This window comes from Haliotis rufescens, unplaced genomic scaffold (assembly GCF_023055435.1).
Source record: "Haliotis rufescens isolate VD_foot unplaced genomic scaffold, xgHalRufe1.0.p SCAF_17, whole genome shotgun sequence".
NCBI classification, from domain to species: domain Eukaryota; kingdom Metazoa; phylum Mollusca; class Gastropoda; order Lepetellida; family Haliotidae; genus Haliotis; species Haliotis rufescens.
Genome location: NW_025963857.1, coordinates 17,103,349 through 17,130,668, shown reverse-complemented (window position 1 = coordinate 17,130,668; position 27,320 = coordinate 17,103,349). Strand labels below are relative to the sequence as shown.

The 27,320-nt window shown below is 44.2% G+C and overlaps 1 protein-coding gene across 1 annotated transcript; it reads left to right on the top strand.

The window, feature by feature from the left end:
- The first annotated feature begins 270 nt into the window (after positions 1 to 270).
- LOC124137960 (serine-rich adhesin for platelets-like) lies at positions 271 to 27,320 on the top strand. The gene is made up of 6 exons (XM_046504424.2): positions 271 to 335; positions 15,447 to 15,498; positions 19,301 to 19,484; positions 21,609 to 21,829; positions 23,134 to 23,391; positions 26,353 to 27,320. The coding sequence occupies exons 2-6, from the start codon at positions 15,447 to 15,449 to the stop codon at positions 27,231 to 27,233; spliced, it is 1,596 nt and encodes a 531-aa protein (XP_046360380.2). The 5' UTR covers positions 271 to 335; the 3' UTR covers positions 27,234 to 27,320.

The following is a 27,320-nucleotide window of genomic DNA, read 5'->3' as shown; positions in this document are numbered from 1 at the left end:
AGTACATGCCCAACAACATTTGTCCAAAACAGTGTAAAATGACTATCTCATTACGTAAATGAGTTTGACTAAGAAAGGTTTTATGTACTCGATCGATGTTCACTCTGTGACTCGAGTCTGGTTCCTTTAAATTATTCAACGTTTACATGATGGACAAAAAATACAAACTATTCTTGTCAACAAGAAACCCTATATGGTTTGCGCCATATTGATTTATGAGTAATTTGATGATTGTTTCATTGATAGGCTTACTTCAATCAGTCAAAGGATCCCGTCCTCAGCGAGATGCATAGGGCACGTCTCACTGTTGTCTTGTGAAGCACATAGGAGGCAAGGTAGGTTTTATTTTAAATGTTTCCTTGGTCTCTACAGGAGGGCTATTGCAATTGATGTTAAAAACCTTTGAGCTTTAATTATTGTTAATCTTAAAATTAACGCGAGCGTGAATTAAATTGAAAAAAATGCGAGTGGTCTTTGTTCGCATTAATGAAACTTCGCATTCATGTCTCCAAAATGACTATCAACAATAAGACGGGCTCACTGCACACCTTGGATAGCGGAAGTATATTGGCAAGCAGTTTTACTCACAGGAAACAAGGCTCATAGCTATGAAGAGACACCATGAGTAGTTCTGGACCCCCGTATGGCCTCAGACCACAGTTATCCCCCTCTAAGTTTTACCATGAACCGGAAGGAAAATAGGAGAATATAGTACCCTGTTGAAATGGGCTGTTCAGCCTGTGGCAATTTTTTTGGAGTGACTTGTGATAGCTTAAATGAAAGATAAGACATTGTAGTTTGCTCTCAATTTTTTGTTAGCCCCAATCTGTGAAGGTATTGATTCCAGCTTCCCATGATTTGACCCCAAGTTGAAGGCCGCTGTGTGTGTTTCGGCTCGAAACTTCCGGTGAGCATTGTTGACAGTGGTTACTGCGAAAGCAAGGTGGTGGATGCTGGACGTAATTTTGCGTTTTAAGTGACAAGTGGCAGGTTGGTCAGCATGCAACAGGAGAACAGCCTACGACTGATAATAATTATGGTGGGCTGTCATGTCACTGTAGATAGCAAAGAAGGAAATTAATTGTGGTCTGAGGCCTGGGTATCCGGAAGTGCCGCCATCTTGGATCCGCGAAGAGAGGCATTGTGGGTAATGCGTGCGCCTCCAAGATGGCGTTACTTCCGGTTCCGGGGGAGGGGTGTGTGTGCCTCCAAGAGGACGGCACGTCCGGTTCCCAGGGTGCATCCCCCCCTCCAAGATGACGGTGGGAAGGCGGGAAAGGCGGGAATGCGGGAAGGAGGAAGGCGGGAAGGAGGAAGGCGGGAAGGTGGGAAGGAGGTGGGGAGGAGGAGTGAGGGAGGTGGAGGAGGAGGGAGGGAGGGATGGAGGGAGGAGAAGGAGGGACAAGGAGGAGGAGGGAGGACTTGTGTCCTCTGCACTTCAGAAGAAGACTCTTTCACCACCAGGACCGTCTCACTCTTCGATGATACCCGTGTACATGCATCGTCAGCAGCAGCCATCACCACGTCCTTCAACATCATCAGCGCCCTCACCATCCTCCTCACCCCACGATCTTCAACACTTTCAACCTCTGCATCAGCAGCAGCAGCAGCAGAAGAAGAAGAAGAAGACGTCCTCGCAAAAGAAGAAAGAAGACAAGAGACCATCTATGTTTCTGCCAAGGGATGCGACAAACCTTGCCGTCAAAGGAAGAAATCGACTTTTGCAGTGGTTTACGATTGTCGTGCAGAACCTAAGATCAGGTCGCGTCCCCTTGAAAGCTCAATTTAAGGCGTGGTTGCAAAGATATAAAGATACCCTGACTAAAATTGTCAATCCACGTAACATGCTCTGTGTCATTTGTGTGCTGCCGCACCAGCAATGCGCAAAGCCATTCTCAAACATGCTCCTACCGACGTCATCCGCGCCCTTTGTGAATGTGTGGTGAACTTGTATGCAGGCAATATTCCCATGACCACGACTCAACGTCAACACTTGCAACGGCACGGCAAAGTCTTGAATACGCTCATGAAAAAACAAGTCCCTCTGAGCAAGAAACGAAAACTTCTTCAACGTGGAGGAGGATTATTAGGAGGATTCATTCCTCTTATCGGTTCTGCCCTAGCCTCTTTGTTTGTAGGAAGGTCATAAAGGGGTGACACCAGGAAGGTCGGGATCAGTGTGTGGTATGTCACCATGAAGTACGCACCCAAGATGGTGTTGGTGCCTGAAGACACATGGCAAAGTCTACAGGCCACCAAACAACGGCAACGTCAGACCCATCACACCCCTCTCTTGGCAAAGAAACGTCTCCAAAATTTGGAAGGGATGGACACGTTGATGCAGAGGTCACAGCAGCCTTTTCACCTGCTGGAACAAGATTACAACCAACTGTTGCAACGCATGCTAGAGTTGCAGCGCCAACAGCACCACACCTCCCTCGCCATCACCACCAAACCGACACCACCACCACCAAACCGACACCACCACCACCACCAAACCGACACCACCACCACCACCACCATCAACGACCTACCTCTCCTCCTCAACAGGCGATCGACGAAGTGGTCATGAGTGTTCCTTGAAGCCATGTCCAGTAAAGCCATGAATTTGATGACAAGGATTCAAAACAATCCCGACTCGAGTTGGACTCCAGAGGGGACCCTGATCTTGGAAGGGAAACCCATCCCTGGCACACACATGGTGGACTTGATCAACGATTTAGTGCGTCACCGGAAAACCAAAGAGGGACCAGCAGGGTGGACCCTTTTGAGTCACCATTTGGCCAGCACTCACGTTCCCCATGAAATGATTGGAAATCCTCAACTATGGCAATGGATGCAGAAGCAGCAGCAGCAGCAACACCCTCCTCACGCCACGCCAAGGACACCCCACACCCTGTTCCCCCTCCCCAAGCTCTCCCCGCAAAGTCACCCAAAGAAAAGAAGGTGGAAGAAGAAGAAGAAGAAGAAGAAGAAGAAGAAGAAGAAGAAGAAAAAGAGGTGATGCCAACCCGATCGGCCATGACCCCACCTCTCTCGGATACCAAACAGGACAGATTCATCAACAGGCGAGGTTCATGGATACCCTTCAGCACCACATAAGAAAACATCTCTCTATGTGAAATTTGGAGAAATACAAGTAGCCAAGAAGTAGGCATCCCCATGGGAACAAAATATGCTCCCCCTTTTTGCTGATCTGTTTCTTTATCCAAATGAATTGGAATTACTGTCCGAATTAGCGTTGTCAAAAATGAGGAAAACGGCCATGAAGTTTACCTTAAAATTCGGGTATCTTGATATGACATCGTTCAATACCGGTCAAATAGCCAATTCCCTTCCACTGATTTACCCACCTGAACCAGAAATAAAAGTGACCAGTGACTTCGCCTTATCTGTTTCATATTTAGATCTATGCATAAAGATTCCAAACAACAAAAAACTTTCCACGTGGATGTATGACAACATTCCTGTAGTCAACTTTCTCTTCATGTCGAGCAAATTCCAGCAGCTCCAGCCTTTGAGGTACAATGAGCATCACACGCCTTTTGCTCAGGATTCCATCAGGTTTACAGCATTCAAGGCTATTGAAAACAAATATGGTTGATAAGTGGAAGGCAATTTGACGCATCTGTGATAAAAATGATGTCCAATGCTAGTGCATATATGACTTGTACCACATGTTTTATACCACTGTAATTTTTTTCACGTGAACAATTGACTTGCCTTTGCATGGGTTTATGACGGGTGACATCAGTTGGACAGGATAAGCTCACCTATTCGCGAACACCCGGTGTCATCACTATGTCATAGTGATTCATACACAAATGACCGTGATGAAGTCGGAATCGAAAAAGGACTCTGCGTTAAGTATGCCCTCATAGCCAAACGAAATTCACGTCTCAGACAAAAACAAACAAATAATTTAGGGTGTATTGATTAGTTGTGTATTTTCATGACACTATTTATGAATTTCAATGTTAGTAACAGTTAATAGACCCGTGAAGATCAGGGTTAGAATTGGTCTTCAGCAACCCATGCTTGTTGTCAGAGGCGACTAACTGGATTGGGCGATCAGGCTTGCTGATTTGGTTGATGCATGTCATCGTACCCCAACTGCGTAGATCGATGCTCATGATGTCAATCACAGACCGCCGCCATATAGCTGGAACAGTGCAACGACAAACAACAAACAAACAAAGAAACAGTTAATCAATAACGATTTCATAATCGGTTTCATTGTTACTACCCAAGCATGGCATGTGTAGCGCAAGGACGAAATGTCTGATGCCTTCAAAGTAGATAAAGTTTCGTCCCTTTGGAGTGCCAGGATTCAATGAACGTGGCTTCAAATACAAGATTCGCTGTGATTATGGCCCTCTTTTACAATTGACGTCGACATATGCGTATATCTAACACGACTTGCGCAACGTTGTACGTACCCTTTTCTTCAATCACGTTTCGTATCAGCTTATCAGTCCCAATTGACGTACGCAAGCAGACGATAATCATGTAACATCAGACAAGAGAGTAATCAAGGGAGATTACTCTAATGACCGGGACATTTGCAGAGGGTTGTTAAACGGCTCAGCTGTGTGACTTTTTTGGAAACCATCTGAGTTTAATATTTAATTGCTATATTAATAATATATCTATGGTGTGAGTAGATTGTCTATCTATTAATGTAAATTTGATTCGTTTGTAGCACGTGATCTTTTTTGGCAACGCCCCTTGCGGTTCGAAATATGAATTGATTGATCCAGGGGCATGGTGATCACGGCTATGTCCCCGTGCGAATTTGACACATTTTGAATGGAATGATGTGAGCAAAAAGTTGGAATATGGTGAAAAAATAAAATTTGACGTGAAAAACCCATTTCTGCAACAAAGAATTAAAAGATCATCGCAGCGGGTAAATTTTAAGCTTGGACGGGGAATCGAAACATATGAAATGTATTTTGACAGGCCTTGTCACAGATGGTATGATATACGAGCGAATTAGATATACGCCACTCACAAGAATATCACCACTGAACTTCATGTGCCTGTTCAATTAAATTTCAGCACTTAAGTTCATACCACACGTATTATTGATCGTGGAGCCCTTCTCGAAGGTTAAAAATAATGCCTACTCGGGAGGAACTTGAAGACTTATTGATTACCTGGTTAATGTGATGAAAATGAACACCTGGATATGTGCATTATTCAGTAACATGTCTTCATGGGGCAATGGGGAAATTGCTATGAAGCACATTTTACAGTGGTATGAAAATAAAATAATTTTCATAATCATATGAAATCTCTACTAAAAACAGTTTCCGAATATATCAAGAACCAAATATCACCATCAAATAGTGATGATACCATACTAGCCGTTCGCGAAAAGGTGAGCGTATCCAGCCCCACCTGTGGAACCCGACACAAACACACGCAAAGGCAAGTCAATTGTTCATCTGAAACAAAGCACGGGAACTTATGGTACACATCAAAATAGGGAATTGCATCAAATACTATTTTTGTCACCGATGCGTCAAATTTGGAAATGTCCTGCACGACGTCGTGTCTACTATTAAACTTTTTGAAAGCTTGGCTGAGATCTTGAATGAAACACTTTATGTACTCCTGTGATGCTGTAAGAGTGATATAATGCTATATGTCAGCTTCATTGTGCCTACACTTATTGTTCCTACAGCCCTATTGTGCCTACAGCCTCACCGTGCCTACATTCTATTTGTGCCTACTGTCTCATTGTGCCTACTGTCGCATTGTCTAGTCTCATTGTGCCTACAGTCTCATTGTGCCAAGTGTCTCATTGTGCCTAGTCTCATTGTGCCTAGTCTCATTGTGCCTACACTCTCATTGTGCCTACTGTCGCATTGTGTCTAGTCTCATTGTGCCTACAGTATCATTGTACCTACAGTATCATTGTGCCTAGTGTCATTGTGCCTACAGTATCATTGTGCCTACATTCTCATTGTGCCTAGTCTCATTGTGCCTAGTGTCATTGTGCCTACAGTCTCATTGTGCCTACAGTCTCATTGTGCCTACTGTCGCATTGTGTCTAGTCTCATTGTGCCTACAGTCTCATTGTACCTACAGTCTCATTGTGCCTATAGTTTCATTGTGCCTAGTGTCTCATTGATCTAGTCTCATTGTGCCTACAGTCTCATTGTGCCTAGTCTCATTGTGCCTACCGTATCATTGTGCCTAGTCTCATTGTGCCTACAGTATCATTGTGCCTACTGTCGCATTGTGTCTAGTCTCATTGTGCCTACAGTCTCATTGTACCTACAGTATCATTGTGCCTAGTCTCATTGTGCCTACTGTCGCATTGTGTCTACAGTCTCATTGTGCCTTCTGTCGCATTGTGTCAAGTCCCATTGTGCCTACAGTCTTATTGTACCTACAGTCTCATTGTGCCTAGTCTCATTGTGCCTACTGTCGTATTGTGCCTACAGAATCATTGTGCCTTGTCTCATTGTGCCTACAGTATCATTGTGCCTACATTCTCATTGTGCCTAGTCTCATTGTGCCTACAGTCTCATTGTGCCTAGTGTCATTGTGCCTACAGTCTCATTGTGCCTACAGTCTCATTGTGCCTAGTCTCATTGTGCCTAGTGTCATTGTGCCTACAGTCTCATTGTGACTACAGTATCATTGTGCCTACAGTATCATTGTGCCTATAGTATCATTGTGTCTACAGTATCATTGTGCCTTGTCTAATTGTGCCTACAGTATCATTGTGCCTACTGTCTCATTGTGCCTATAGTATCATTGTGCCTACAGTATCATTGTGCCTACAGTCTCATTGTGCCTACAGTATCATTGTGCCTACAGTATCATTGTGCCTACAGTATCATTGTGCCTAGTCTCATTGTGCCTACAGTATCATTGTACCTACAGTCTCATTGTGCCTACAGTATCATTGTGCCTACAGTATCATTGTGCCTACAGTATCATTGTGCCTAGTCTCATTGTGCCTACAGTATCATTGTGCCTTGTCTCCTTGTGCCTACAGTCTCATTGTGCCTACAGTATCATTGTGCCTACAGTCTCATTGTGCCTACAGTATCATTGTGCCTACAGTATCATTGTGCCTACAGTATCATTGTGACTTGTCTCATTGTGCCTATAGTCTCATTGTGCCTACAGTCTCCTTGTGCCTTGTCTTATTGTGCCTACAGTATCATTGTGCCTTGTCTCATTGTGCCTACAGTATCATTGTGCCTACAGTCTCATTGTGCCTAGTCTCATTGTGCCTAGTCTCATTGTGCCTAGTGTCATTGTGCCTACAGTCTCATTGTGACTACAGTATCATTGTGCCTACGGTATCACTGTGCCTATAGTATCATTGTGCCTACGGTATCATTGTGCCTTGTCTAATTGTGCCTACAGTATCATTGTGCCTACTGTCTCATTGTGCCTATAGTATCATTGTGCCTACAGTATCATTGTGCCTACAGTCTCATTGTGCCTACAGTATCATTGTGCCTACAGTATCATTGTGCCTACAGTATCATTGTGCCTAGTCTCATTGTGCCTACAGTATCATTGTACCTACAGTCTCATTGTGCCTACAGTATCATTGTGCCTACAGTATCATTGTGCCTACAGTATCATTGTGCCTAGTCTCATTGTGCCTACAGTATCATTGTGCCTTGTCTCATTGTGCCTACAGTCTCATTGTGCCTACAGTATCATTGTGCCTACAGTCTCATTGTGCCTAGTATCATTGTGCCTACAGTATCATTGTGCCTACAGTATCATTGTGACTTGTCTCATTGTGCCAACAGTCTCATTGTGCCTACAGTCTCATTGTGCCTACAGTCTCCTTGTGCCTTGTCTTATTGTGCCTACAGTATCATTGTGCCTTGTCTCATTGTGCCTACAGTATCATTGTGCCTACAGTCTCATTGTGCCTAGTCTCATTGTGCCTAGTCTCATTGTGCCTACAGTCTCATTGTGCCTAGTGTCATTGTGCCTACAGTCTCATTGTGCCTACAGTCTCATTGTGCCTAGTCTCATTGTGCCTAGTGTCATTGTGCCTACAGTCTCATTGTGACTACAGTATCATTGTGCCTACAGTATCATTGTGCCTAGTATCATTGTGCCTACAGTATCATTGTGCCTTGTCTCATTGTGCCTACAGTATCATTGTGCCTACAGTATCATTGTGCCTATAGTCTCATTGTGCCTACAGTATCATTCTGCCTACAGTCTCATTGTGCCTACAGTATCATTGTGCCTTGTCTCATTGTGCCTATAGTCTCATTGTGCCTACAGTCTCCTTGTGCCTTGTCTTATTGTGCCTACAGTATCATTGTGCCTTGTCTCATTGTGCCTACAGTATCATTGTGCCTACAGTCTCATTGTGCCTAGTCTCATTGTGCCTAGTCTCATTGTGCCTAGTGTCATTGTGCCTACAGTCTCATTGTGACTACAGTATCATTGTGCCTACGGTATCACTGTGCCTATAGTATCATTGTGCCTACGGTATCATTGTGCCTTGTCTAATTGTGCCTACAGTATCATTGTGCCTACTGTCTCATTGTGCCTATAGTATCATTGTGCCTACAGTATCATTGTGCCTACAGTCTCATTGTGCCTACAGTATCATTGTGCCTACAGTATCATTGTGCCTACAGTATCATTGTGCCTAGTCTCATTGTGCCTACAGTATCATTGTACCTACAGTCTCATTGTGCCTACAGTATCATTGTGCCTACAGTATCATTGTGCCTACAGTATCATTGTGCCTAGTCTCATTGTGCCTACAGTATCATTGTGCCTTGTCTCATTGTGCCTACAGTCTCATTGTGCCTACAGTATCATTGTGCCTACAGTCTCATTGTGCCTAGTATCATTGTGCCTACAGTATCATTGTGCCTACAGTATCATTGTGACTTGTCTCATTGTGCCAACAGTCTCATTGTGCCTACAGTCTCATTGTGCCTACAGTCTCCTTGTGCCTTGTCTTATTGTGCCTACAGTATCATTGTGCCTTGTCTCATTGTGCCTACAGTATCATTGTGCCTACAGTCTCATTGTGCCTAGTCTCATTGTGCCTAGTCTCATTGTGCCTACAGTCTCATTGTGCCTAGTGTCATTGTGCCTACAGTCTCATTGTGCCTACAGTCTCATTGTGCCTAGTCTCATTGTGCCTAGTGTCATTGTGCCTACAGTCTCATTGTGACTACAGTATCATTGTGCCTACAGTATCATTGTGCCTAGTATCATTGTGCCTACAGTATCATTGTGCCTTGTCTCATTGTGCCTACAGTATCATTGTGCCTACAGTATCATTGTGCCTATAGTCTCATTGTGCCTACAGTATCATTCTGCCTACAGTCTCATTGTGCCTACAGTATCATTGTGCCTTGTCTCATTGTGCCTACAGTATCACTGTTCCTACAGTCTCATTGTGCCTACAGTATCATTGTGCCTACAGTATCATTGTGCCTACAGTATCATTGTGCCTAGTCTCATTGTGCCTAGTCTCATTGTGCCTACAGTATCATTGTGCCTTGTCTCATTGTGCCTACAGTCTCATTGTGCCTACAGTCTCATTGTGCCTACAGTATCATTGTGCCTACAGTCTCATTGTGCCTACAGTATCATTGTGCCTACAGTCTCATTGTGCCTACAGTATCATTGTGCCTACAGTCTCATTGTGCCTGCAGTCTCCTTGTGCCTTGTCTCCTTGTGCCTACAGTCCCATTGTGCCTACAGTATCATTGTGCCTACAGTCCTATTGTGCCTTGTCTCATTGTGCATCCCGTATCACTGTGTCTGGTCTCATTGTGCCTACAGTCTCATTGTGCCTACAGTATCATTGTGCCTACAGTATCATTGTGCCTTGTCTCATTGTGCCTACAGCCTCATTGTGCCTACAGTATCATTGTGCCTTGTCTCATTGTGCCTACTGTATCATTGTGCCTACAGTCTCATTGTGCCTACAGTCTCATTGTGCCTACAGTATCATTGTGCCTTGTCTTATTGTGCCTACAGTATCATTGTGCCTAGTCTCATTGTGCCTACAGTATCATTGTGCCTTGTCTCATTGTACCTACAGTCTCATTGTGCCTACAGTCTCATTGTGCCTATAGTTTCATTGTGCCTAGTGTCTCATTGATCTAGTCTCATTGTGCCTACAGTCTCATTGTGCCTAGTCTCATTGTGCCTACCGTATCATTGTGCCTAGTCTCATTGTGCCTACAGTATCATTGTGCCTACTGTCGCATTGTGTCTAGTCTCATTGTGCCTACAGTCTCATTGTACCTACAGTCTCATTGTGCCTAGTCTCATTGTGCCTAGTCTCATTGTGCCTACTGTCGCATTGTGTCTACAGTCTCATTGTGCCTACTGTCGCATTGTGTCAAGTCCCATTGTGCCTACAGTCTCATTGTACCTACAGTCTCATTGTGCCTAGTCACATTGTGCCTACTGTCGTATTGTGCCTACAGTCTCATTGTTCCTACAGTATCATTGTGCCTTGTCTCATTGTGCCTACAGTATCATTGTGACTACATTCTCATTGTGCCTAGTCTCATTGTGCCTACAGTCTCATTGTGCCTAGTGTCATTGTGCCTACAGTCTCATTGTGCCTACAGTCTCATTGTGCCTAGTCTCATTGTGCCTAGTGTCATTGTGCCTACAGTCTCATTGTGACTACAGTATCATTGTGCCTACAGTATCATTGTGCCTATAGTATCATTGTGCCTACAGTATCATTGTGCCTACAGTATCATTGTGCCTACAGTATCATTGTGCCTACTGTCTCATTGTGCCTATAGTATCATTGTGCCTACAGTATCATTGTGCCTACAGTCTCATTGTGCCGACAGTCTCATTGTGCCTACAGTATCATTGTGCCTACAGTATCATTGTGCCTTGTCTCATTGTGCCTACAGTATCATTGTACCTACAGTCTCATTGTGTCTAGTCTCATTGTGCCTACAGTCTCATTGTACCTACAGTCTCATTGTGCCTAGTCTCATTGTGCCTAGTCTCATTGTGCCTACTGTCGCATTGTGTCTACAGTCTCATTGTGCCTACTGTCGCATTGTGTCAAGTCCCATTGTGCCTACAGTCTCATTGTACCTACAGTCTCATTGTGCCTAGTCACATTGTGCCTACTGTCGTATTGTGCCTACAGTCTCATTGTTCCTACAGTATCATTGTGCCTTGTCTCATTGTGCCTACAGTATCATTGTGACTACATTCTCATTGTGCCTAGTCTCATTGTGCCTACAGTCTCATTGTGCCTAGTGTCATTGTGCCTACAGTCTCATTGTGCCTACAGTCTCATTGTGCCTAGTATCATTGTGCCTAGTGTCATTGTGCCTACAGTCTCATTGTGACTACAGTATCATTGTGCCTACAGTATCATTGTGCCTATAGTATCATTGTGCCTACAGTATCATTGTGCCTACAGTATCATTGTGCCTACAGTATCATTGTGCCTACTGTCTCATTGTGCCTATAGTATCATTGTGCCTACAGTATCATTGTGCCTACAGTCTCATTGTGCCGACAGTCTCATTGTGCCTACAGTATCATTGTGCCTACAGTATCATTGTGCCTTGTCTCATTGTGCCTACAGTATCATTGTACCTACAGTCTCATTGTGCCTACAGTATCATTGTGCCTACAGTATCATTGTGCCTACAGTATCATTGTGCCTAGTCTTATTGTGCCTAGTCTCATTGTGCCTACAGTATCATTGTGCCTTGTCTCATTGTGCCTTGTCTCATTGTGCCTACAGTATCATTGTGCCTTGTCTCATTGTGCCTACAGTATCATTGTGCCTACAGTATCATTGTGCCTACTGTATCATTGTGCCTACAGTCTCATTGTGCCTACAGTTTCATTGTGCCTTGTCTTATTGTGCCTACAGTATCATTGTGCCTTGTCCCATTGTGCCTACAGTATCATTGTGACTACAGTATCATTGTGCCTACAGTATCATTGTGCCTTGTCTCATTGTGCCTACAGTATCATTGTGCCTTGTCTCATTGTGCCTACTGAATCATTGTGACTACAGTATCATTGTGCCTACAGTATCATTGTGCCTTGTCTCATTGTGCCTACAGTCTCATTGTGCCTACAGTATCATTGTGCCTACAGTTTCATTGTGCCTTGTCTTATTGTGCCTACAGTATCATTGTGCCTTGTCCCATTGTGCCTACAGTATCATTGTGACTACAGTATCATTGTGCCTACAGTATCATTGTGCCTTGTCTCATTGTGCCTACAGTATCATTGTGCCTTGTCTCATTGTGCCTACTGAATCATTGTGCCTACAGTCTCATTGTGCCTACAGTATCATTGTGCCTACAGTATCATTGTGCCTACAGTCTCATTGTGCCTACAGTCTCATTGTGCCTACATTATCATTGTGCCTACAGTATCATTGTGCCTACAGTATCATTGTGCCTTGTCTCATTGTGCCTACAGTATCATTGTGCCTACAGTATCATTGTGCCTTGTCTCATTGTGCCTACAGTATCATTGTACCTACAGTCTCATTGTGCCTACAGTATCATTGTGCCTACAGTATCATTGTGCCTACAGTATCATTGTGCCTACAGTCTCATTGTGCCTACAGTCTCATTGTGCCTACAGTCTCATTGTGCCTACAGTCTCATTGTGCCTACAGTCTCATTGTGCCTACAGTATCATTGTGCCTACAGTATCATTGTGCCTACAGTATCATTGTGCCTACAGTATCATTGTGCCTAGTCTCATTGTGCCTAGTCTCATTGTGCCTACAGTATCATTGTGCCTAGTCTCATTGTGCCTACAGTATCATTGTGCCTTGTCTCATTGTGCCTACAGTATCATTGTGCCTTGTCTCATTGTGCCTACAGTATCATTGTGCCTACAGTCTCATTGTGCCTACTGTATCATTGTGCCTACAGTCTCATTGTGCCTACAGTTTCATTGTGCCTTGTCTTATTGTGCCTACAGTATCATTGTGCCTTGTCCCATTGTGCCTACAGTATCATTGTGACTACAGTATCATTGTGCCTACAGTATCATTGTGCCTTGTCTCATTGTGCCTACAGTATCATTGTGCCTTGTCTCATTGTGCCTACTGAATCATTGTGCCTACAGTCTCATTGTGCCTACAGTATCATTGTGCCTTGTCTCATTGTGCCTACAGTCTCATTGTGCCTACAGTATCATTGTGCCTACAGTTTCATTGTGCCTTGTCTTATTGTGCCTACAGTATCATTGTGCCTTGTCCCATTGTGCCTACAGTATCATTGTGCCTACAGTATCATTGTGCCTACAGTATCATTGTGCCTTGTCTCATTGTGCCTACAGTATCATTGTGCCTTGTCTCATTGTGCCTACTGAATCATTGTGCCTACAGTCTCATTGTGCCTACAGTATCATTGTGCCTACAGTCTCATTGTGCCTACAGTCTCATTGTGCCTACAGTATCATTGTGCCTACAGTATCATTGTGCCTACAGTATCATTGTGCCTACAGTATCATTGTGCCTAGTCTCATTGTGCCTAGTCTCATTGTGCCTACAGTATCATTGTGCCTAGTCTCATTGTGCCTACAGTATCATTGTGCCTTGTCTCATTGTGCCTACAGTATCATTGTGCCTTGTCTCATTGTGCCTACAGTATCATTGTGCCTACAGTCTCATTGTGCCTACTGTATCATTGTGCCTACAGTCTCATTGTGCCTACAGTTTCATTGTGCCTTGTCTTATTGTGCCTACAGTATCATTGTGCCTTGTCCCATTGTGCCTACAGTATCATTGTGACTACAGTATCATTGTGCCTACAGTATCATTGTGCCTTGTCTCATTGTGCCTACAGTATCATTGTGCCTTGTCTCATTGTGCCTACTGAATCATTGTGCCTACAGTCTCATTGTGCCTACAGTATCATTGTGCCTTGTCTCATTGTGCCTACAGTCTCATTGTGCCTACAGTCTCATTGTGCCTACAGTATCATTGTGCCTACAGTATCATTGTGCCTACAGTTTCATTGTGCCTTGTCTTATTGTGCCTACAGTATCATTGTGCCTTGTCCCATTGTGCCTACAGTATCATTGTGACTACAGTATCATTGTGCCTACAGTATCATTGTGCCTTGTCTCATTGTGCCTACAGTATCATTGTGCCTTGTCTCATTGTGCCTACTGAATCATTGTGCCTACAGTCTCATTGTGCCTACAGTATCATTGTGCCTTGTCTCATTGTGCCTACAGTCTCATTGTGCCTACAGTCTCATTGTGCCTACAGTATCATTGTGCCTACAGTATCATTGTGCCTACAATACCATTGTGCCTACAGTATCATTATGCCTTGTCTCATTGTGCCTACAGTCTCATTGTGCCTAGCTTTCCGCCTCGGTCATAAAACACACACTTACAACGTGTCGCAGTGGGTACTGTTATTTAGACGATACCTTAAACCGCAACACAGCACTTATTGGCCACGAGCTTGAGATGTGAAGTATTCTACTGGGAAATTGTGCTAATGTATGTTTTAGTAATACAGTGTGGAGAAAAGAGTATATACTTCATTGACTAAGGGAAGTAATTGATAAAGTAAATGTTTCATTCAATAATAAACATGAGCAAAGAGGAATACTTAAGGGAATAGTGAAATGATATGATAAGACAAGTCGACCACTCCATTTTATTATCACAGGTTAACCAGGTGGTACCATTAATGTGTTTTTCTCATTCTGAGGTGAGGTGAGGTGAGGTGAGGTGAGTTGAGGTGAGGTGAGGTGAGGTGAGGTGGGTTTAACATCACGTCCAAGATTATTGCGCTTGTATAGCGACGTGCATGTGCGTGTTTGTGTGGCTGCTTGTACTAGTCCGGACTGATGCCGATTTATAGTGCTAGCACACTAAGATATCATGCCGCAGTTTAACATTGATACCCCACTCAGACACAGTATACTGACTCCGAGCCGACCAGTCCTTATTTTAGCCCTTTAATGCCGAGCGCCAGACAGGGTAACAACAAGTACCATCTTTTAACGTGTTTTGGTATGACGCGGCCGGGGATCAAACCCCGGACCTTCCGCTCTCTGGGCGGACGCTCTACCACTAGACCACGGAGGCGGTTCTTTCTCATTTTGACTACACTATTTAAACCAGTGTACCGTATCTGGACGTTGAGAATGTAGGCACCATCAGGGTAAGATGTCGTCCGAGGGGCCTACTAAAATGAGGACGTCGATCGCCTGGTGACAATGTCTGCCTTGGCTGGTTTGTATGTTGTTGATATTCCCCTTGCCATCAATCTATTATTTTACACAGAATCAATCTTCTTTCTTTTTCACACTTTACCCAGACAACAGAAAGCTGATGTCTTCTCCCACCTTTTTCATAAAAGGTTTTTGTTTTGTAAAATATTCGTTCTTCAACTTTTGAAATCTGTAATTCAGAAATACTCCATTTACCATTTTCAGATGAGTGTGTTAGTGTTGCTGGTTGTGTGGTCGTCTGTATCAATATCGTCAGGTAAGTTATTGCTTTCATGCATTTTTACTGATTCGTTTTGGATGTATTTTGTGAGGATTGCTTTTTACACAATGAACAACTTCAAGCAATCGAGGTTAAAGGCACTTAACTTGATGTACAAACATTTATCATCTAAAACTGGCTCCCACAGGAGAGATCGCTTGGATGAGATCAAGCGATATCTACACTGTAGATATCGCTGCAATGAAATTACATCACAATGCTTTGCAGGCCATTGTGACGTCACTGGTTACCATGACGTCACAATCAAATGACATCACTAATGGCTCTGCTATAGAAGCTGTTAGCACTACATTTTACACTGAAGACACTGCTAATTACTGTCTACAAATTGAAAAAGTTGAAAGAATGATGTTGGATGATAAATAAAATCTCACCCTCGTGTCTTTTGATATCAAATATATCAACACTCGTTGATAAAAGTGGCAAAAATCCTCGGCAAGCCTCGGATTTTTCCCACTTTTATCAACTCATGTTGATATATTTGATATCAAAAGACACGAGGGTGAGATTCTCTATATAACAACCAGGTTAGAAAAAATCGAGTTATTTCAGCATATATCCTATACAAAAAAGGTAGGGAATATTTTGTTTGTAGGTGAAACTACTGGAAGATACACCAATGTCTAGCAATGAAAGTAAGTGATTTACGTGGCAAACATTTCCGAAGAAATCAACTTCCCAAACACAACACTGTGACAGTCATGAAACACGTGACTCAGAACAGCACGTGCACAGAGTGGTATGCCAGATTTACCATTGTCACTCAGACGCCTAAAGATACTATATTAAATATACATCTAACCATTAAGGAAGCAACATCATTGAGCTTCCGACTCTCGCATACGTTCCATAGGCAGAATATTGTTGCCCAAACACTGCATCTTTCTCAATCTCCCTTCAGCAGATTGTGGGCCCGATACCAACGATCACATAACGTCGATGATCGACGCCGCTCTGGACGCCAAAGGGCAACAACTCCAGCCCATGACAGATTAGTTAGAACGATGACATTAAAAAATCCGTTGCAAACTGCCACTCACATAGGGACCGGTTGCAATAGGGAACTGGTGTAGAAGTACATGTCCAGACGGCGCGACAGATACCATTTGCGTGCACGACGTCCACGTGTCATCCCTCAACTTAATGCACGTCATTTGAATCGGAGGAGAGGTGTAGGTAACGTCGGCATTAGGATAATCGACGTCGGGCTTATGTTCACTCTCGGTCTCCATGACCGAAGGAGGTAGGTGAGGTGAGGTGAAATTGGTTTTAACGTCGCGTCCAAGATTATTGCACTTATATAGCGACGTGCATGCACGTGTGTGTGTGTGTGTGGCTGCTTGTGATAGTCCGGACTGATGCCGATTGATAGTGCTAGCTCACTGAGATACCATGCCGCAGTTTAACATGAATATCCCACTCAGACACAGTATACTGACTCCGAGCCGACCAGTCCTTGTTTTAGCCCCTTAATGCCGAGCGCCAGACAGGGTAACAACAAGTACCATCTTTTAACGTCTTTTGGTATGACGCGGCCGGGGATCGAACCCCGGACCTTCCGCTCTCCGGGCGGACGCTCTACCACTGGACCACGGAGGCGTCTCCATGACCGAAGGATTCGAGTTTGGAGACGCCCTAAAGAGTGTATGATAGACCTTGAACAGCATGATTGTTTTGGGGGTCGGTCCATAAGGGTATGGTGCGGTATCACAATGACTTGACAGAATCACATGGCGACACTATCGGAACATCATCATTGCACCACACTTGGTGCCATTTACACAACGTGTTGGGCAACGTTTCATCTTTGAAGATGATTATGCACGTGCTCGTCGTGCCAGGATTGTGACCCAATTCCTCCAACAGGAAAACATCCATGTCATGCCATGGCCAGCACTGTCCTGACATTTCCCCCTTCGAACATGTATAGGACGTCATTGGCAGACGTGTACGTCAACGTCAAAACCACCCATCACCCGCAATGAACTCGGTGCTGTCTCACTGATGAGTGGAACAACATGTGTCAAGCTGACATTGGTCGACTCTTCAGAAGTTTGCCTCGAAGAATTCGTGCATGTCTGGTCAACAGAGGTGGTTTTACCAGATATAAGTGACGTTGGCTGCAAAATTCAAATTTCGAACTTGACACCGACTTCTTTAACGACCTATGCCCCACTTCTCATCAAACCAACCATCAGAACCCATTAGATCTGATCGCCTACTCCAAAGCAGATATGAACATATCATTTCCATTCGCAATCCCATATAGATCAGAAGATATGTCTTGATGATCCTTCCTGTTTCTTCAAAATATTTTGTGTAAAAGAGTGTTATGCGACAAGCGACAATGTCCCTTCTAAGATTCTATACCGTACAGAATTCCTTCAACGACTAAATCGACGTATCTCATCTTGATCATGTCAGTTTGCCTGGTTTTGGAGACCATTATCTGTTGGTTGGTTTGCATTCTCCTGCACGACCTGACCCGTGAAGATCCGGGGTAGAATAGGTCTTCAGCAACCCATGCTTCCCGTAAAAGGCGACTATGCTTGTCTGGTCCAGACTCGATTTTTTAAAGACCGCCGTCATATAGCTGGAATATTGCCGAGTGCGGCGTTAAACAACAAACAACCGACAAACCAACCTGCACAATCTAATATTAGCCACCAACCCCTTCACTGGAACAGTGCAACAATCGGAGGCGACTTACTTCATTGTGAAAAGTTGCATTCCTTAGCTTTGCCAGGATCTGCTGAATGTGGTTCGAATATCCGATGAACCTTGGTCTATTAGCATCATACAACATACGACCTGCGCCGATGTGGGCTTCCTTAATACATTTAACTGATATAACTGAAATAATGTTATCAGCGGCCTTAATCCCAACTCACTAACTCATCCACAGGAAAATTAATCTCTTAAATTAAGTTGACGTGATGATAGCACTTTTCCAGCAACATCACTACGGCGCACACCAAAAATGGATTCATACGGTGTACACTTAGGGAACTGAACCCGGTCTTGAACCCGCGTGTTGAAGCAATGCCCCGCCGTCAATAGGTCTGAGCGTCAATCTGTGTGATGCTCTGTACCAAGCTGTGAGGTCACGCGTCTGTGTCCATAAAGTGGTGTGTTTCTGAAAGAGGCATTCGTGGCGCCGCGAAAAGATGCAAGATTGGTGATGCGGCGTTTAGCGATAATCTCTGGCACACACTCAAATACAAAGTTGGGAAAATACATTCAAGGCGAAACTTTTATTGATATTTTAATAATCTTTAAAACCTATTCAACAATGTTACGAAACAATAAGACACATTTTCTAATATTCACATGTGCTAATCTTATTTTTCGAAAAATATTCCTTATACTCTCCGTGATTTCATTAATTTCCATTTCCAAAACTCAGAACCCTGGCGATATTTTTGATGACACTTCTTAAATATACTGAAAGTGGTGGTGTATTACATATTGTTTGGAACCCGTGAAGATCTGGGTAGAGAATATGTCTTCAACCACCCATGCTTGTCGTAAGAGGCGACTTACGGGATCGGGTGATCAGGCTCGCTGACTTGGTTGATGCATTTCATCGTATCCCAATTGCGTGGATCGATGTCAATCACTGGCTTGTCTGGTCCAGACTCATTTATGTACAGACCGCCGTCATATACCTTGAATATTGCTGATTGCGGGGTTAAAGAACACACAAACAAACATAAATGTTTGGCAGGATATCTATCTGCTCAAATACTTCTTTCATGATTGAAACGATGTTTTTCAGTGGACGGTAAAATCACTCCCAGCTACCGGGAGGTTGAATTCCTGTACAGCTCCAATAAGGTGTCATGGAGCACTGCCTGGGCCACCTGCAAGGAACATTCAAGTAGTCATCTCATAAATCTCAAGAACAGTGTCAGAAACAACGCCCTCCTTCATTTCTTTGCAACAGCTGATGCGACTGCAATGTAAGTCATTGGTGCTATGATAAAGTGAGTGAGTGAGTGAGTGAGTGAGTGAGTGAGTGAGTGAGTGAGTACACACCGTTTGTAAAGAATCACACAATGTAGCCTTACGGGGGGTCAAACTCTGTGTTTTGGCGTGACGAAGCGTACACTTTAACCACGAGGCTACCTATCACCATTTCCTTGTTCAGCATTGAAGAGCGAGGCCTTGTTATCATCGTCACCCACGGACACGTCGTACGGTTGTTACGCAATAGAATCTCCATGAATCAGAATGGAGCGACCTGCATGTCTGATTTCTGTATTTCAAAATGATGAGTTCAAAGTCATTGTTATTAGATCTGTAACTGGAATACATGATTCCTCTCTGTGTGAAAAACTGAGGTCCTCTGTGTGTGAAGAACTGAGGTCCTCTCTGTGTGAAGAACTGAGGTCCTCTGTGTGTGAAGAACTGAGGTCCTCTGTGTGTGATGAAAGGGAGGTCCTCTGTGTGTGAAGAACTGAGGTCCTCTCTGTGTGAAGAAATGAGGTTCTCCTTGTGTGAAGAACCGAGGTCCTCCCTGTGTGAAGAACTGAGGTCCTCTGTGTGTGAAGAACTGTGGTCCTCCCTGTGTGTACGACTGAGGTCCTCTGTGTGAAGAACTGATGTCCTCCCTGTGTGAAGAACAGAGGTCCTCCCTGTGTGGAGAACTGAGGTCCTCTCTGTGTGAAAAACTAAGGTCCTCTGTGTGAAGAACTGAGGTCCTCTCTGTGTGAATAACTGAGGTCCTCTGTGTGTGAAGAACTGAGGTCCTCTGTGTGAAGAACTGAGGTCCTCTCTGTGTGAAGAACTGAGGTCTTCTCTGTGTGTAGAACTGAGGTCCTCTGTGTGAAGAACTGAGGTCCTCTCTGTGTGTAGAACTGAGGTCCTCTGTGTGAAGAAATGAGGTCCTCTGTGTGAAGAACTGAGGAAGCCTTCATAGAAGGTCATGTCAGGTGAACTTTCAAATCAGCCAATTTAAACAATTATATTTCTTTGAACCACCCATGACCATTTAGCTAGTTTAGAAATCCAAGATGGCCGCATGGGTGAGTGAGTGAGTGAGTATGGTTTTACGCCGCTTTTAGTAATATTCCAGCAATATTACGGCGGGGGACACCAGAAATGGCTTCACACATTGTACCAATGTCGGGAATCGAACCCGGGTCTTCGGTGTGACGAGCGAACGCTTTAACCACTGGGCTACCCGACCGTCCCTCGCATGGATGAAAATTCTTGATATCAGGTGGGTTCGGTTGTCTGAACAGTTATAGGGGGCACGGGTGGCCCAGTCGTCTAAGGCGCCGCGATTCGCTGTGCAGAGTTGCGTCCCTTAGGCACGCCAGAAACCTATGATTGTGGGTTCGAATCCCGGTTCGCCCCGATTATGTTTCTAGGTTTGTCAGCACCAGACCCGTGCTAGTGGGTTTCACCGAAATGGTAAACGTTTGAGACCTGCATCACTTCGGGCTTGAGATGAAACCATCATGACGGTATGGTGTTGATGCGCCATAACCAGGGTGAATTTTGGTTTGGAACCCACGATCACAAACTTCTGGCCTATCTGCCCAACTCTGCGCAACTAATTCGTAGTGAACGCATCTTCCCGAGGCATGCGCGTCCACTAGTCTTTTATCAAAGTCCTATTTCCACCCTTACCACATCAAGCCCACTTACCTGTGCTAAATATGATTGGACTATCGCACATGTCGATAGTCCAATCAAAGAACGTTTCACAAAATCACAAAATCAACATCCACGACTGGTTCATATTCGTACGATATTGATTTACCGCTACCTGTCTTTGTTGACAGGAATATGTCTTTTTCATCTCAGCGATTGCCTGTGTTTGTTTGTCAGGGATGAAGTCGCGAATCCATACGAGATAAGAACAGCGATCTGATTGGATATCGCGTTTTCATTACAAGGGGCACAACCCGTGATCTACGCGTGGTGGCGCAAAAGTCGTGCCAAGAAAATTGGTCTGGATGTGGCAAGGGTAGAAGCTAGGCTTTGATATAGGCTAGTGAACACGTTTGCCTCGGGAAGATGTAGTGAACGAAAAACATCGGAAGCTCCCAACACGTTTTGTGTTTTATTAATTTCAGGGAGGGTAACATGTGGACGGGACTTCACTACGTCCAGTCAGTGACCGGATGGGAGTTCGTCTGGTCAGGATGTCATCCCTTGAATGTTGCCTTAGCGTGGCCGGAGAACGAGCCAAGTGACCCGACCGTGTCCAGGTGCGTCACGGCCGACAAGGTAGCTCTCATTCCGCGCACACGTGCATGCAACTCTACGTTCCTGTTTGTCTGCCGGAGAATAAACGGTACGATTTTAGAGAGCGTGTGAATGCTAACGCCACAGAATAGTCTGCCCAGCTTTACCAAATGTAAATAATTCATCAGTTCTGGGTCAGGCAAACATGGTGTTGATAGCATGAGCATATATCTGCATGCCAGCCGGCATATTCATGGTGAGCGCAGAGTTGAGTTTGGTTCATTGAGTGAGTAAGTAAGGTTTTACGCCGCTTTTAGCAATATTCCAGCAATATCACAGCAGGGGACACCAGAAATGGGCTTCACAGAGTGCACAGCTGAATCGAACCCGGGCCTTCGGCGTGACGCGCGAGCGCTTTAATCACGAGGCTACCTCACCTCCCCTTTAGTTGGTTCAAACACAAGGACGGACTTCTGGGGAACATGTGTGCCAAAGATGTTAGTTCATCTGTAGTGTATTCATTCAAGGCCAGCTAATTTAGTATTATAATTCAGAAATTAAAAAAATATTCAGACAATAATTTGAAATATTAGTTCATTATCAGCTAGCATGTGCATGCTAATTGTTGAATTTGTGACTGAAGGAATAGTTGGTATGATCGACAGGTTTAAAAAGAAGGTCAAAATTCAAACTTTTAAGGATTGAATTATTTTCCCGTTCCAGGAGGTATAAATCGAACCCCGATGTGAAAACTATAATCCTACAAAAGTTTGCATCTCGGATTTTCGATTCACACACCTAGGTGGAGAAACAATATGTGCTGAATTAGTTATGAAAGTAATTGAGATGTGGCCGTCACTCCGACACGAAGCTTTGCTTCAAGGGTCCAGACGTGTTGCGTCTCATTGAAACCTATGATATTTTGTCCAAATCCTGGTTTGCCCCGATTAAGTTTTTAGGTTTGTCACCACCATACCCGTGTCCGTGGGTTTCACCAAAGTGGTAAATAGGGCTGGGGCGGATAACTCGGGATACACCGTTCGGGTGGGTACTGAGAAGTACCCGGGTACCCTCAGGACTACCCGGACCTGTGATATATTGTTTAATGACAAAAATGATCTACAACTGTATATGTATCTTAATACATTTTGTCCAGGGTTAGGGTCAAACTATTCCCAATCAGACATTTTGTACCTATCTCTTGAGACCTTCACGGGTAGGGTCGGGAAATAGGGTGGTGGGTACCCGGGTAGTAAATTTGGACTCGTCCCAGCCCTAGTGGTAAATGTCTGAGACATGCATCACTTCGGGCTTTCCTCCCACATTACTCTGACACGCCGTGATATGGAATAGTGTTCAAAGCAGCGTAAACCCCAATTCGCTCTCATTCTAAACGTGTTCTGTTGTTTTCAGGTGATTGTTCCTACACCGACCACAAGAAAAAAATTTGTGATACCAAAGGAAGAAGAGTAGTGTTAGAGGGACAACTAAGTCACGGTGAATGCCGGGACCGATGCAGCGTGGACACCAATGGCTCCGACTTGTGCTGGGCGTTCGAGTTTGTCAAGTCAACAAGGGCATGCACGTTAATCTTCTCCGCCAGTCCATACGCCTGTGAAGCACAGGTCCGCGATGATGACACCGATTCGGGATCCAGGAACTGTTTTGTGTGTAAGTTGCCCTCTATGCTAGAAATACAACTACCATTCAAACATTCCGTGGTCAGTTTGGGCTGTGACCTAGTGACTTCGTGACTCACCTGATACATGCATGACGCTCAGTCTATCGATCATTGGTTTAGAAGGGGCGGTCGGGTAGCCTTGTGGTTAAAGCGTTCGCTCGTCGCGCTGAAGACCCGGGTTCGATTCCCGACATGGGTACAATGTGTAAAGCCGATTTCTGGTGTCCCCCACCGTGATAATGCTGGAATATTGCTTAAAGCGGCGTAAAACCATACTCACTCATTGGCTTAGATGGGGGATCACCTAAATTGACCAACTTTAGGCTGCATACTGGACTGGTGAGTCAATTAACGCTGTTTTGAACAATATCACAGTTATGTGACGGCGTATCAGCTGGAAGAAGAAAGTCCTAAGTGATGCAGGTCTTAGACGTTTACCATTTTGTTGAAACCCACCAGCACAGCTATGGTGGGGACAAACCTAGAAACATAACGTGATATTTTCAAAATAATATACTTTGACTTCAATACAACTGGTCCAGCTATAAACCAGCTGTGTTATCCATGCCCTATAGCCCTATTTGTCATGCCCCCGAAACGGCATCGACGTCGGCAATGACCTCGTCGTTACTTGTAAATACTCAACCACGAGAGTCAGGGAAGAGATCAACTTCAGAGGATGCGGGTCAGGGCCAAGAGTAAGAAACTTGAGGCTTCAGTCTGCAGTTGAAGCCACTGCCACGTGTGACGAATGCGCATGCGCATTGTTATGAATCAGTGAATCGGGGAGCTTTCACCGACGTTTTTCCTCGTAAATTCTTAAAGCTGGCGTATTTCTGTGGCATATCATTTCCCATTGAAATTCTGACCTCGTTGCAGATAGTGAATCATGAATATCCCCTTGTTGTTTCATAAACCCCAAACCATGACTTTGCCAAATGATGCCCCCGCTTGTACGTCTTTGGTGGTATGCGGCCAAATGTTACATATGTTTGCTCTGCTCTGATGCCTCCACGCTGGATCAAAGTGATGGACCAAGATCTCATCCTGGGTTACAGGATTCTGCTGTTAATAGGTCGAAAGGTCACTAGATATGTTCAGTGGGTCCTCATCTGACAATCTGTCAACAATTTCGATTGACAGGGTGAGCGCTAATCAGTCCAAGCTGACGGAAAAACATTACACACTAAAAATGACACGTATCAACTAGGTCACACTAGTTTCCACGTGATCATAAGTTACTAATTCAGTTGTAGCACGTGATCATCAGTTATTGATTCAGTTGTAGCACGTGATCATCAGTTATTGATTCAGTTGTAGCACGTGTTCATCAGTTACTGATTCAGTTGTAGCACGTGATCATCAGTTATTGATTCAGTTGTAGCACGTGATCATCAGTTACTGATTCAGTTGTAGCACGTGATCATCAGTTACTGATTCAGTTGTAGAACGTCATCATCAGTTACTGATTCAGTTGTAGAACGTGATCATCAGTTATTGATTCCGTTGTAGCACGTGATCATCAGTTACTGATTCAGTTGTAGCACGTCATCATTAGTTAATTATGCAATAGTGGCACGTGGTCATTTGTTAAAATGCAGTTGCAGCACGTGGTCATTAGTTTTTAATTTGTTTCAGTTTATAATCCTACAAAAGTTTGCATCTTGGATTTTCGATTCACACATCCAGGTGGAGAAACAATATGTGCTGAATTAGTTATGAAAGTAATTGATTACAAATGACCACGTGCCACTAGTAAAATGCAGTTGCAGCACGTGGTCATTAGTTCATAATGCAGTTGCAGCACGTGGTCATTAGTTAATAATGCAGTTACAGCACGTGGTTTTAAGTCCATAATAGTGGCACGTCGTCTTTAGTTAATAATGCAGTTGCAGTACGTGGCCATTAGTTAAAAATGCAGTTGTAGCAAGTGGTCATTAGTTAATAATGCAGTTGTGGCACGTGGTCATCATTTACTGATTCAGTTGTAGCACGTGATCATCAGTTAGTGATTCACTTGAAGCACGTGATCATCAGTTACAGATTCAGTTGTAGAACGTGATCATCAGTTATTGATTCAGTTTTAGCACGTCATCATCAGTTACAGATTCAGTTGTAGCACGTGATCATCAGTTAGTGATTCACTTGAAGCACGTGATCATCAGTTACAGATTCAGTTGTAGCACGTAATCATAAGTTACAGATTAAGTTGTAGCACGTGATCATCAGTTATTGATTCAGTTTTAGCACGTCATCATCAGTTACAGATTCAGTTGTAGCACGTGATCATCAGTTACTGATTCAGTTGTAGCACATGATCATCAGTTACAGATTCAGGTGTAGCACGTGATCATGAGTTAAAGATTCAGTTGTTGCACGTGATCATAAGTTACAGATTCAGTTGTAGCAAGTGATCATGAGTTAAAGATTAAGTTGTTACACGTGATTATTAGTTACAGATTCAGTTGTGGCACGTGATCATTAGTAAAAGATTCAGTTGTAGCATGTGATCATTAATCACAGATTCAGTTGTAGCGCGTGATCATTAGTTACAGATTCAGTTGTTGAACGTGGTCATCAGTTAGTGATTCAGTTGTGGCACGTGATCATTAGTTACAGATTCAGTTGTAGCACTTGATCATCAGTTACAGATTCAGTTGTAGAACGTGAATATTAGTTACAGATTCAGCTGTAGCACGTGTTCATAAGTTACTGATTCAGTTGTGGCACGTTATAATAAGTTACCGATTCAATTGTAGCACGTTATCATCAGTTAGTGATTCAGTTGTAGCACGTGGTCATCAGTAAAAGATTCAGTTGTAGCACGTGATCATCAGTTACAGATTCAGTTGTGGCACGTGATCATCACTTACGGATTCAGTTGTAGCACGTGATTATCAGTTACTGATTCAGTTGTAGCACGTGATCAGCTGAATCTGTTTTTATTGCAGTTACGGACATCACGGGGAAAAAAGAAAAGATTGTTGACTCAGAGTATCCTGTTTCTTCTTGCGTAACTCCAACCACCATGACACCTACTACATCTACAGCGACATCGTCATTAACAACAACGGTATCACAAACTTCAACACAAACAAGCGCATCATCAGCTGCAACGACGGAATACAGATATACAGAAACGGCCACTGCGACAACAACTACGACACCCATTACAACAACAACAGCAACCTCTGACTCTGTAGCTAGCACAGAACAGACATCTCCTGGAACGTCATCAACGACAGCATCTGTTGCCATAGGATCTGATCCAACGACCCATCTCTCAATCTCGACACCTTCATCTGCAGCAACGACCGCCACTACATCTACAACGACGACTATACCTTCCACTGCAACCACGGCTACAAGAGACACTGACACTCCAACATCTACCCCAGATACATCAATAGCTGCATCTTCAGGTAATTCGACCGGAGCAGCCTACACGCCTTCTCTCACCACCTACCTGTCTCGTCTTGAAGCCACTCTCGCCAGTTCCACATCTGCCTCTTCCCCGGCAGTTGCCTCCCTTGGTAGGTATGTCTACGAGGTCTGTGTGTCGGTACAGACTTTCACCGCGGCAGAAAGAAAGAGGCGAACAGACGACATGGTTGATGACCTCTCTCTGGACAAGAAGAACCTCTCCTCGTATCGGAGGAAGAAGTCCAGTGCGGAAGATGAGCGTCCGTCCGCCCAGCACGTGGGAGGAGGGGTGGCCATCATGCTGCTTGTTACAGCGGCGCTCATCATCATCTTGCCTGACTGCACGAGCATCTTGATGCACGCGGTGCACAGCATCAAGAAGAAGCAGCTCGTCGCTGCACAGCAGTAGGTAGCCATAGGGCACATCTAAAGCCGCCCTAAAGGAGACACTCTGTAACCCAGTGTTGTATAATGAGAATAAAAAGAAGTTAAACTC

What these genes read in the sequence shown, in the direction of transcription:
- LOC124137960 (XM_046504424.2), top strand. Translation starts at nt 15,447, where the DNA reads ATGAGTGTGTTAGTGTTGCTGGTTGTGTGGTCGTCTGTATCAATATCG. An exon ending in GTCTGTATCAATATCGTCAG is followed by an intron (nt 15,499 to 19,300) that starts GTAAGTTATTGC and finishes GATGTTTTTCAG; the next exon opens with TGGACGGTAAAATCACTCCC. An exon ending in TGTCTGCCGGAGAATAAACG is followed by an intron (nt 21,830 to 23,133) that starts GTACGATTTTAG and finishes TGTTGTTTTCAG; the next exon opens with GTGATTGTTCCTACACCGAC.